Below are 11,161 nucleotides of genomic sequence, written 5' to 3' on the forward strand. Positions count from 1 at the left end.
TTGAACTCAGGGCCTGAGCACTGTCCCTGGCTTCTTTTTACTCAAGGCTTGTATACGAGATGAGCACTTTACCAGTAGGCTATATTCCCAGCCCCCCCCTTGATACATTTTTTATGCTAGCCTTAGATTTTTTTTTAAGTTGGTCGTGGAACTTGAACTCTGGGCCTGGGTGCTGTCTCTAAGCTCTTCAGCTCAAGGCTAGTGCCCTACCACTTTGAGCCACACAGCCACTCGGTTTTCTGATGGTTAATTGGAGATAAGAGTCTTACAGACTTTCTTCTCATGGCTGACTTTGAACCAGAACCTCATATCTGAGCCTCCTGAGTAGCTAGGATTACAAGCATGAGCCACTGGTGCCTAGCTTAGATAATTTTTTTTTTTTTTTGGCCAGTCCTAGGGCTTGAACTCAGGGCCTGAGCATTGTCCCTGGCTTCCTTTTGCTCAAGGCTAAACTCTACCACTTGAGCCACAGTCCCACTTCTGGCTTTTTCTGTTTATGTGGTGCTGAGGAATTGAACACAGGGCTTTATGCATGCTAGGCAAGCCCTCTATCCCTAAGCCACATTCTTAGTCCCTGGCTTAATAATTTTTATGTTGGGTCTTTGGCTTGATTTGTAGAAGCTAGTGCTTTGTCTTTTTGCAATTCCTCCCTATCCTCTTTCTTCACTCCTTTCCTTTACCTTCCTTCCTTTTAAACCCTACTCTCTGAGAGATAAGATCTCTCTCTATTTTGCAAGTTATTCTTAAGCTTGTGGGCTCATGTGATCTTCTTGTCTCAGCCTCCTGAGTACCTGGAATTACTGGTGCATACCACCATGCCAGGCTCAGAATCTCCTGTTTTAGGAGGAAATTGGCCCTTTGAAGTAAGTTTTCCACCATGCCCAAATGTCTAATTTGTCAACTGTTTATGTTAATTTGTTTATTCCTTTTTATTTTGTTTTTGTTGCCAGTCCTGGGGCTTAGACTCAGGGCCTGAGCACTGTCCCTGGCTTCGTTTTGCTCAAGGCTAGCACTCTACCACTTGAGCTACAGCGCCACTTCTGGCTTTTTCTATATATATGTGGTGCTGAGGAATCGAACCCAGGGCTTCATGTATACGAGGCGAGCACTTTACCACTAGGCCATATTCCCAGACCCTGTTTATTCCCTTTTGAAGTAACATATTACTTTTCATAGTTAATACTAGAATGAAAACTGTTTCTTCATTAAAAGATAAAAATATTTTAAAAGATTTGAAATATAAAATACATAAAATGTTATAAAGTTATTTTTTGGTGGTACTTGGTTTGATTTTAGGGCCAGGTGCTTGCTAAGCAGATGCTGTACCACATGAGCCACACCCTAGGCTCATGAATGAATTTTTTTTCTTTGTTTTGGAACATGGTCTTAATACATGGCCCAAGTTGACTTTGAACTTGCAATCTTTCTCTGTCAGCTTCCCAAGTGCTGGAATTACAGCATGTAATATCATGCCCAACATACATGGGTGAAATTTTAACCATAGGGTAAGATTAGTTTTACGAAATGTAGAAATAGTCTTTTTGTTTTGTTTTGTTTTTTTGGGGGGGGGCCAGTCATCAGAGCCTGAGCACTGTCCCTGGCTTCTTTTTGCTCAAGGAAAGCACTCTACCATTTGAGCCACAGCGCCACTTCTGGCCATTTTCTATATATGTGGTGTTGGGGAATCGAACCCAGGGCTTCATGTATAGGAGGCAAGCACTCTTGCCACTAGGCCATATTCCCAGCCCAGAAATAGTCTTATTTTAACATATTCACTGGGATTTTGGATAATGTTTGAGTGTTTAGGACTTTTGCTTAATTACTTAGACCTCATTTAACATCTAGTTTTTAATTTGATAAAGATGTAGTGGCAACCAAATATGAATTAAGGTTCTTTTTCTTGTTCTTTTAAATACAGGGTGAGCATGGACAATCTTGTGCCAAAATGCTTGTAAATCGTGCGTTAGGCCGCTGGAGACAGCGCATGCTTCGAGCAGATAATACTAGTGCCATAGTAATCTGCATCTCTCCAGAAGTGGACAATCAGGAGAATTTCACCAATGAAGATGAGCTCTATCTGAACCTGACTAACAGCCCTTCTTATAATAGTCAAGAAACCTGTGTGATGACTCCTTCTCCATGTTCTACACCACCAGTCAAGGTATTATAAACATTTTAATTTGTAGTTTAATAGAATATCTTTGGTTAATGTTGTCTAAAACAGTTTTCATGTATTATGGTGCCAGTACCGAGGCATGAATACAGGGCCTTGTCTTTTTTTTTTTTTCCAGTTGGGGCTTGAACTCAGGGCCTGGGCACTATCACTGAGCTTCTTTTGCTCAAGGCTGGCACTCTGTCACTTGAGTCACAGTGCCACTTCCAGCTTTTTCTGTTTATGTGGTACTGAGGAATTGAACCCAGGGCTTCATGCATGCTAGGCAAGCACTCTACCACTAAGCCACATTTCCCGCCCATGGTCATAAGAGGCTGAGTTTTCTTCCTAGGCTGGCTTCAAACCTTGGGCCTCTTGATTACATCATGAGTCACTGGGTACCCAGCTGATTTTCACGTTCTTGATAAAACAGGATTACTAAGTTCAAGAAAATGATGAGGGCTGGGGATATAGCCTAGCGGCAAGAGTGCCTGCCTCGGATACACGAGGCCCTAGGTTCGATTCCCCAGCACCACATATACAGAAAACGGCCAGAAGCGGTGCTGTGGCTCAAGTGGCAGAGTGCTAGCCTTGAGTGGGAAGAAGCCAGGGACAGTGCTCAGGCCCTGAGTCCAAGGCCCAGGACTGGCAAAAAAAAAAAAAAAAGAAAATGATGGATCTTTGTTATGTAATTTACTATCAGAGAGCACTCCCCTCCAACTTGTGGTGCTGTGGATCAGACCTGGTCTTCACAAATGCTAGGCAAACATACTCTTAGCCTTTTAGTGTGCCATCCTTATATCAAATCTGAAAGAAGCTGTGTGCATAGCATCTAATAGAAAAGATATTGTGCCTATTGGAAAACAATGTTTAGGGCTGGGGATATAGCCTAGTGGCAAGAGTGCCTGCCTCGGATACACGAGGCCCTAGGTTCGATTCCCCAGCACCACATATACAGAAAACGGCCAGAAGCCGCGCTTTGGCTCAAGTGGCAGAGTGCTAGCCTTGAGCGGGAAGAAGCCAGGGACAGTGCTCAGGCCTTGAGTCCAAGGCCCAGGACTGGCCAAAAAAAAAAAAAAAAGAAAAACAATGTTTAGAATTTACTTATTTTCTGTGATACTATGAGCATTTGTAAAGAAAGCATTTAGAAGTTTGTGAAGCTCTTTTATATCCTATGGTTTATTGGAGTCTCATATTCCAGGAATATTATTGACCTTATAATTCCATTTTATCAATAATAAGGCTTGAGAGATTAAGTAGTTTAACAAGGTTATATGGAAGCAAGATTCAGACTGACTCTCGAATATCAGACTTCAGGCCTTGCAGTGTATTGACATGGGTAAAGAAGCATCATGCCAATTTCTTTTTTGTTGTTGTTGTTGTTCTTGTTATGGGGTTTGAACTCTGGGCCTGGACACCGTCCCTGAGCTAGCTCTTCAGCTCAAGGCTAGCATTTTACCTCTTGAGCCTCCAGTTTCCTGACAGACTTTCCTGCCTGGGATAGCTTTGAAATGATCCTCAGATCTCAGCCTCCTGAGTAGCTAGGATTACAGGTGTGAGCCATTGATATCTGACCTTTTTTCTTTTCTGAGTCAGAGTCTTACTATATATCCTAGACTAGCCTGGAACCTCTAATTTCTCTGCCTCATCCTCTGTAGTGATGTTTCTATTTCTTATGCAAATTATTAGTGAGTAAGTTGAGACTATGCTGAAAGGTAAATTTAAATGGCTACCATATTTAAATTTTTCTGATTTATTTAGATCTTGCTTGTGTATTCAATCTGTTGTTCTCCTACCTAAAATTGGTAACTGCTTTAAGAAAAAGCCATGGCTAACTTGGCCTACTGAAAATGTAGATTGACCATTGAGATGAGAAATAAAACAATTATATATATCACTAGGCAGTTTTGAAATAGTTAAGTAACTTAATTTGGATACTGTGACCTACCCAAGACTTGCTTTCTCTTCACATATATATGGAAAACAATAAGAAATCTAATCTTTTTGTTTAAAAATGAACAGATCACTATTTTGTGCTTTTTCTTAGAAATGCTTCTTTCTTTTCACGCCAGGCGTGGGAGTGCTTTACTGTAATCTCAACATTCAGGTAGTTGAGTCAGAACGATCATGGGTTCAAGACTAGTCTTAAGATATGTACTGAGACTCTCAGAAAACAAATAAAAGAAGACTTTTAGGGGAGGAACACATTTATCAAAACCAATTCCAGGAAATGGAAATAATGGATTTTTTTTTTTTTGTTGTTACCCTTGGTGGTAGTGGTGATAGGTGGTGGTGGTGTTTGTTTTTGCTTTGGGTACTTTTTTTTTCTTTTAGGGGGGAGGGAACAAAGGAAGGGAGAAGGATGAACAATGCAATCATGCTATTCAGTATACACTGTGTGGAAAATGACCTATATAACTTGTGGGCAGGGATGAGGGGGAAACTGGGGGAAAGCAAATGACGGATGAGATTGTCCCAAAAAGAAAAGAAATGTACTCATTACCTGACTTACATAATGGTAACCCCTCTGTACAACACCTTAATAATAACAATAAAATTATTTTTTAAAAAGGCAAACATAAACTTTGAAAAGATAATGAGACTTTAAAAGATTCCAATCTGCATTATTGAATTTTTAAAGAAAAGAAAGCTTTTTTGTCTCTTGTTTTTGCCTTGTCTCTTGTTTTTGTCTCTTGTGAATGCATAGAGTCCTGTATAGGTTAACATGTCTGTTGTACTTTAGATCTCACTTCTACATATGTGCTGTTTGTCTCTCTGAGTTTGGTTTACTTCACTTAGCATGAGTTGTTCTAGATCCATCTATTTCCCTGGAAATGACATAGTCTTAATTCTTTCTAATGGATGAGTAAAATTCTATTGTGTATATATGCTACTTTATTGATCCACTCATCTGTTGTAAGGCATCTGGGCTGTTTCCATAGCTTGGTTATTTGTGAATAGTAGTATTTGTGAATAGTAGTGAACATGGACACACAAGTGTCTTTACTTGATTGTAATGATTTGGATAGATGCCCACATTTTTGCTTGTTTGTGGAAAATTAATATACTCATTTCTTTCTTGTTTTGTGGTGTACTTGAATAGGTGATGTTTAGGTAGAATAGAGGAGGAGGAAGGAATTAGGGGTAAAGCGTCAGAGTGAGGGGAAAAGAGTATTGTGTCATGAATGAATATTTTAAATATTGATCTCAGATACAGATTACTGAAGCTGGTAATTGACATTAGAAAAATCATATACAAATCTGTTTTAAAACTTGTTTCTCTTGCTGGATGCCAGTGGCTCGTGCCCGTATCCTAGCTACTCAGGAGGCTGAGATCTGAGGATTGTGGTTCAAAGCCAGCCTGGGCAGAAAAGTCCCTGAGAGACTCTTTTTTATTTTATTTTTATTTTTATTTTTTACTTTTATTTGTTTTGTTTTTGTTGCCAGTCCTGGGGCGTGGACTCAGGGCCTGTGCACTGTCCCTGGCTTCTTTTTGCTCAAGGCTAGTACTCTACCTCTTGAGCCATAGCTCCACTTCTGGCTTTTTTCTATAAATGTGGTGCTGAGGAATCGAACCCAGGGCTTCATCTATATGAGGTGAGCACTTTACCGCTAGCCATATTCCCAGCCCCCTGAGGGACTCTTATCTCCAGTTAACCACTCAAAAATTGGAAGTGGCCTTGTGGCTTAAGTGGCAAAGTGCTAGTCTTGAGCATAAAGAGGCTCAGGGATAGCACCCAGGCCCTGAGTTCAAGCCCCATAACCAGCAACAACAAGAACAAAAATTGTTTCTCGGGGTTGAGAATATAGCCTAGTGGTAGAGTGTTTGCTTAGTATGCATGAAGCCCTGTGTTCGATTCCCCAGCACCACATATATAGAAAATGCCAGAAGTGGTGCTGTGGCTTAAGAGCTAGAGTGCTAGCCTTGAGCAAAAAGAAGCCAGAGACTGGCTAGGAATATGGCCTACTGGCAAGAGTGCTTGCCTCGTATACATGAGGCCCTGGGTTCAATTCCCCAGCACCACATATACAGAAAATGGCCAGAAGTGGCGCTGTGGCTCAAGTGGCAGAGTGATAGCCTTGAGCAAAAAGAAGCCAGGGACAGTGCTCAGGCCCTGAGTCCAAGCCCCCAGGACTGGCAAAAAAAAAAAAAAATTCTCTTAGTTGGAGCCTAGCTGCTCAGGAGGCTGAGGTCTCCTATGAGACTCTTATCCTCAACTAAGGACCAAAAAAGCCAGATATAGAGCTGTAGCTCAAGTGGTGGAGTTCTACCCTTCAGCAAAAAAGCTCAAGAACAGTGCCCAGGTCCTGAGTTCAAGCCCCAGGACTGGCCAAGAAAGGAAAAAACTGTTTCTCAGGCTGAGGCAGGAGGCTCATTTGATCCCCAGGAGTTTGACACCATCCCTGGGTAAAGTAACAAGACCTCCTTATCTAAAAAAGATGTTTCTATACATATGAGGAAATGTTTATATCATTTTGGAATAATTAGGACTCTTTGTTCTGCTGTAACCAATAATACAAACAAATCTGTATCCAATAATTGTTTTTGTTTACTTTGAGTTGAAGGTGGGATCTCTGATTTGTTTGTTATTCTATGTAGATAAAATGTAATGGTAATGTGTGTCTATATATGTATGTGTTGTGTGATACTGGGCATTGAATTTGGGGCCTTCCACATGCTTGCTACATTTCCAGCTTTTGGTGTTGTTTTTGCTATGATTATTTTTGAGATAGGGTCTTGGTTGTTGTTCAGGCTTGCTTACACTGCAGTCCTATAATGGTCCCTCCTGTATTTGGTATGACAAGTACATATACCATGCTTACCTTTTTCTGCTGAGATGGAATTTCATGAACTCCAGGCTTACCTGGAGCTCTGATCCTCACAGTCTCAGCTTCCTGAATAGCCTGGTTGACTGGCATTCCACTGTGCCAGGTATTGGTTGAAGTAGAGGTCTTATAAATTTTTGCATGGGCTAGCCTCAAGCTGTGATCCTCTCTGTTTTTACCTCCTGCATTGCTGAGATTATAGGTGTTAGTCACCTGAACCTGACTTGAGCCTTTTTTTAGGGTAAACAAGAATTGTGTTTTACAAGCAAGGAACTATGGAAAGAAGGGATGAGGGAAGATAGTAGAGTTTCTGAAAATTTAAACTTGTTTCAGTTGTGTTATAGGAATAATTTTTAATTAGTTAACTCCTATTAGTTTATAAAATAGATTGAAAGATATCCCTGAAGCAGTGAAAAATTTAAAGTATGTGTTTTAAGGAAACAATCTCTTAATATTAATGAATATTTTCTGAGATTCAAGAAGGGTTAAAAATACAAGTTATTTTGAGATGAGCCTTAAGTCTAAGCAGTTACCTGTTCTAACAGATGCAATGTGTTCCCACAGAATGCCAATAAAATGAGAAGGAACAGGAAAAGTTCAAAGAGGAAGTGGGACAAGCTCAGCTAGTGCACTTACAGTGTCAGAATAATAATCCGTGAATTTAAAGAGAGAATAAAAAAAGAAATTATAATAAATTGTGTTAACTCTGAAATTGTTCCCTTGTTTTTCTTTTATAAAATACTTCCATCCAATGTCTAAGCTGTTTTCCATACTGGAGCACTGTTACAGTGTTGTTTAAATGAAAGATTTGATTAGTTCCTTTTTTTCTTGTGTCCCAATAGAGGCATACAGCCAGGGAGCCTTCTGCTTCAGAACTTACTTGTTGCACATCCTGTTTCTCTATTAGAGGAACATGAACTCTTGGTCTGTGATTTAAAAAAAAAAAATTACTTAGTTTTCTGTGATCAAGTGAAACATTCTAGTTGACGTGTGTAAAAGGTTAAACTCACATAAGCTCCCATTGTTGATGTTATTGAAAGTCATATGTAAGTACTCTAGGGCAGATACTTTTTTTTTCTTATCACAGCATAGTACCTTGAATTAAGATTGTTTCCCCAACATTCAGTGTTAAAACAGACAGGAATAAGCAAGCATTCAATAAATCTGCAGCATATAATAAGTGAGTCAGTGGCTCCAGAAAGATAATTTTAACAGAAGAGAAAAGCAGTGTATTTGGGACACTACAAAATTAGGAACTAGGATTTGTGTCATTTTCTCATGTCTAGTTTCCATTGTACCTGTAGTTTTTCTTTCCTTTTCATTCAATAAGCATGTTCATGTCTGTTTATTTGTAATACTTAGTATATCCTCTGAGCTTATCTTTTCTAGATACATTGAAAGAAACAGTCTGAATTATGAGTATACTTTTAAATGACAACTTTTAAAGTTGTTCAGTCGTGAGGGATTTTATATCCGAGGAAGACCAGACAATATGTCATAATTTACTACCCTACAAAAGGGTTTAAAGGCCAGGTGTTGGTGGCTTACATGTAACTTTTTTTGTTGTTGTTGTTGCCAGCCCTGGGGCTTGAACTCAGGTATTCTTTTTTAGAAAGCTTCACAGTTGACTGGGAATGTGGCTTAGTGGTAGGGTGGCTTGCCTAGCATACATGAAGCCCTAGGTTCGATTCCTCAGTACCACCTGAACAGAAAAAGCTGGAAGTGGTGCTGTGGCTTAAGCAAGTGGTAGAGTGCCAAGCAGCCAGTGCCCAGGCTCTGAGTTCAAGCCCCAGGACTGGGGGGCGCGGGGAGCTTCACAGTTGATCCATATGTATACTCCATTTTGGGTATAGTATTCTAGATCCACATATACTTAGAATATCCTTCCAGGTCTACACAAATAGGAATCTTCTTCATACCAAACACAGATATCCCAAATAACCATTGAATAGTTTCTCAAAGAGAAAATTACAGTACAAATACTAAAGTGTGTAAAATTTCCCTTAAATGACTCAACCAAATTCACAAAAAAAGCATTTTGGAAAGCTCATGCATACCCCCTTTTTTAGGTGCCAGTTCTCAGGGCCTGGGTGCTATCCTTGAGCTTCCCTAGGTGACTTTCACTTGTTCAGTTAACTGAGCATTTCCCTTCAATTCTCAGAAAGTCCCCATTACACATCCTACTTTTCTCAGTTGGTACTTAGTGTCTAGTGTTTGTGGGATGTTTGCAAAGTAATATCTACCTGAGTTTCCATCACGTATAGTTGTTTTAATATTGTATTTCATATTTCTATACTATCAGAATTTAGAAAGGGTAAATAACCCTAAACTCTAAAAAAATGTGTCCCTTTATCCTAGTTAATTCCTCCATCCTAAAGATGACTAAGGTAACTAGTTTCAATTTATGTCAGAAGGTCATTCTACCTCTAAAATTGAGTTTGTGATATTTGAAGAGTTTAGATATTTAAAGTATATGAAAGTCTTCTGTCTTTGTTTTCTGTACTTTTTTTTGGCCAGTCTTGGGGCTTAAACTCAGGGTCTGGGCACTGTCCCTGACCTTCTTTTGCTCAAAGCTAGCACTCTACTACTTGAGCCACAGTACCACTTTGGTTCCTGTAATGGTCCTGAGGATTCAAATCCAGGGTTTCATGCATGCTAGGGAAAATTAGGATCTTAATTACAAGAACATTGGGATGCTTCTCCTAATTATTTTTAGGCAGTCCAAGTGGAAAAATATAGAACTTTTGTGTAAAATAATCATAGCTGTTACATCAGTATTATATGTTATTGATACACATAAAATTCAAACTTCAACAGAATAGGATACTTATGATCTTCATGTTTGAAGGAATGGGTTAGTAAACATGTGCTTATGGCTATACTTAGGAGCTTTCATGAAGTTTCATGTTTCTGAAAGAATTTTATTTTGGTTAGCAAGCAATAGGAAATACTGTGACCACATAAAACTTAACACACTTGGTTTAGATTTTTTTAAACTTTATTGTCTCTTTTTACTGAAGTCAACCCATAACACTTTGCCCACAGTTCAGAAATACAAGCTGAACTAATGAATACATACAATGTTTTTGCCATCTCAATTCCTTCATAAAGAATCTTACATCATATATCATGGGTTTATTGAGTTCTAGGATAAATTATTTCTTATTTTTACCTTCTTGTTTTTCAGTCACTAGAAGAGGATCCATGGACAAAGATGAACTCCAGGGACCACATACCTGCCCTTGTTCGTAGTAATGCCTTCTCAGAGAATTTTTTAGAGGTCTCAGCTGAGATAGCTCGAGGGAATATCCAGGCTGTAGTCTTACCCTCAAAAGATCCAGAGGCACTTGAGGAAAATTGCACTAAAGCCCTGACTTTAAGGATACATGATTCCTTGAACAACACCCTGTCAGTTGGCCTGGTGCCTACCAATTCAACAAATACCACCGTGGACCAAAAAAATTTAAAGATGTCACCTGCTCAAATGAAAGCCCAAGAAGTTGAAAGAACCCCTCCAGCAAACTTCAAAAGGACATTAGAAGAGTCCAACTCTGGTCCCCTTATGAAGAAGCATCGACGAAATGGTTTAAGTCGAAGTAGTGGTGCTCAGCCTGCAAGCCTTCCCACCACCTCACAGCGAAAGAACTCTGTTAAACTTACCATGCGACGAAGACTTAGAGGCCAGAAGAAAATTGGAAATCCCTTACTACATCAACCTAGGAAAACTGTTTGTGTTTGCTGAAATGTAACTGGGAAATGGGGATTTTCCATACTTAGGATATGAGGGCTTTTTAAATCTGGTGCCGAACTTGAACTTTTTATAAGGGGACAAAATAAAGAGTATACAGTTTGACTTTTTGCTTGTACTATAAATGTGAATTTTGTAGAGGTAGGGTATAAGTTGCTGTAAAATGTGTGTAAATTTGTATCCTTCACACAAACTCAGTCTCTTATTCCAACACACAGTAATTATGTCAACAGGGCTAAATGTTAAAAAAAAAAGTCAAAGGAATATATTAGATTTTAGAAATACATTTAAACTTTTTTAAATGCTTATTAAAATTTGTATAAGCCTTTCATCTTGTGATGAAAACCACACAGCTTTTTAAGGTGAATTATTAAGTAAACTGGAAAACTGATGTATTTTCCTAGTGACTTGTGCTCCACGAAATGTTTCCTAGG

The 11,161-nt window shown here is 39.2% G+C and overlaps 1 protein-coding gene across 1 annotated transcript in view; it reads left to right on the plus strand.

The window, feature by feature from the left end:
• Ppm1d (protein phosphatase, Mg2+/Mn2+ dependent 1D) overlaps positions 1–11,161 on the plus strand; it is a 37,488-nt gene extending 26,327 nt beyond the window's left edge. The window contains exons 5-6 of the mRNA XM_048366038.1: positions 1,919–2,161; positions 10,167–11,161. Of these exons, the coding sequence (XP_048221995.1) occupies positions 1,919–2,161; positions 10,167–10,721 (798 nt within the window). The 3' untranslated portion in view covers positions 10,722–11,161. The remainder of the gene's footprint in view (positions 1–1,918; positions 2,162–10,166) is intronic.

This window comes from Perognathus longimembris, chromosome 17, assembly GCF_023159225.1.
Source record: "Perognathus longimembris pacificus isolate PPM17 chromosome 17, ASM2315922v1, whole genome shotgun sequence".
Lineage (NCBI taxonomy): Eukaryota > Metazoa > Chordata > Mammalia > Rodentia > Heteromyidae > Perognathus > Perognathus longimembris.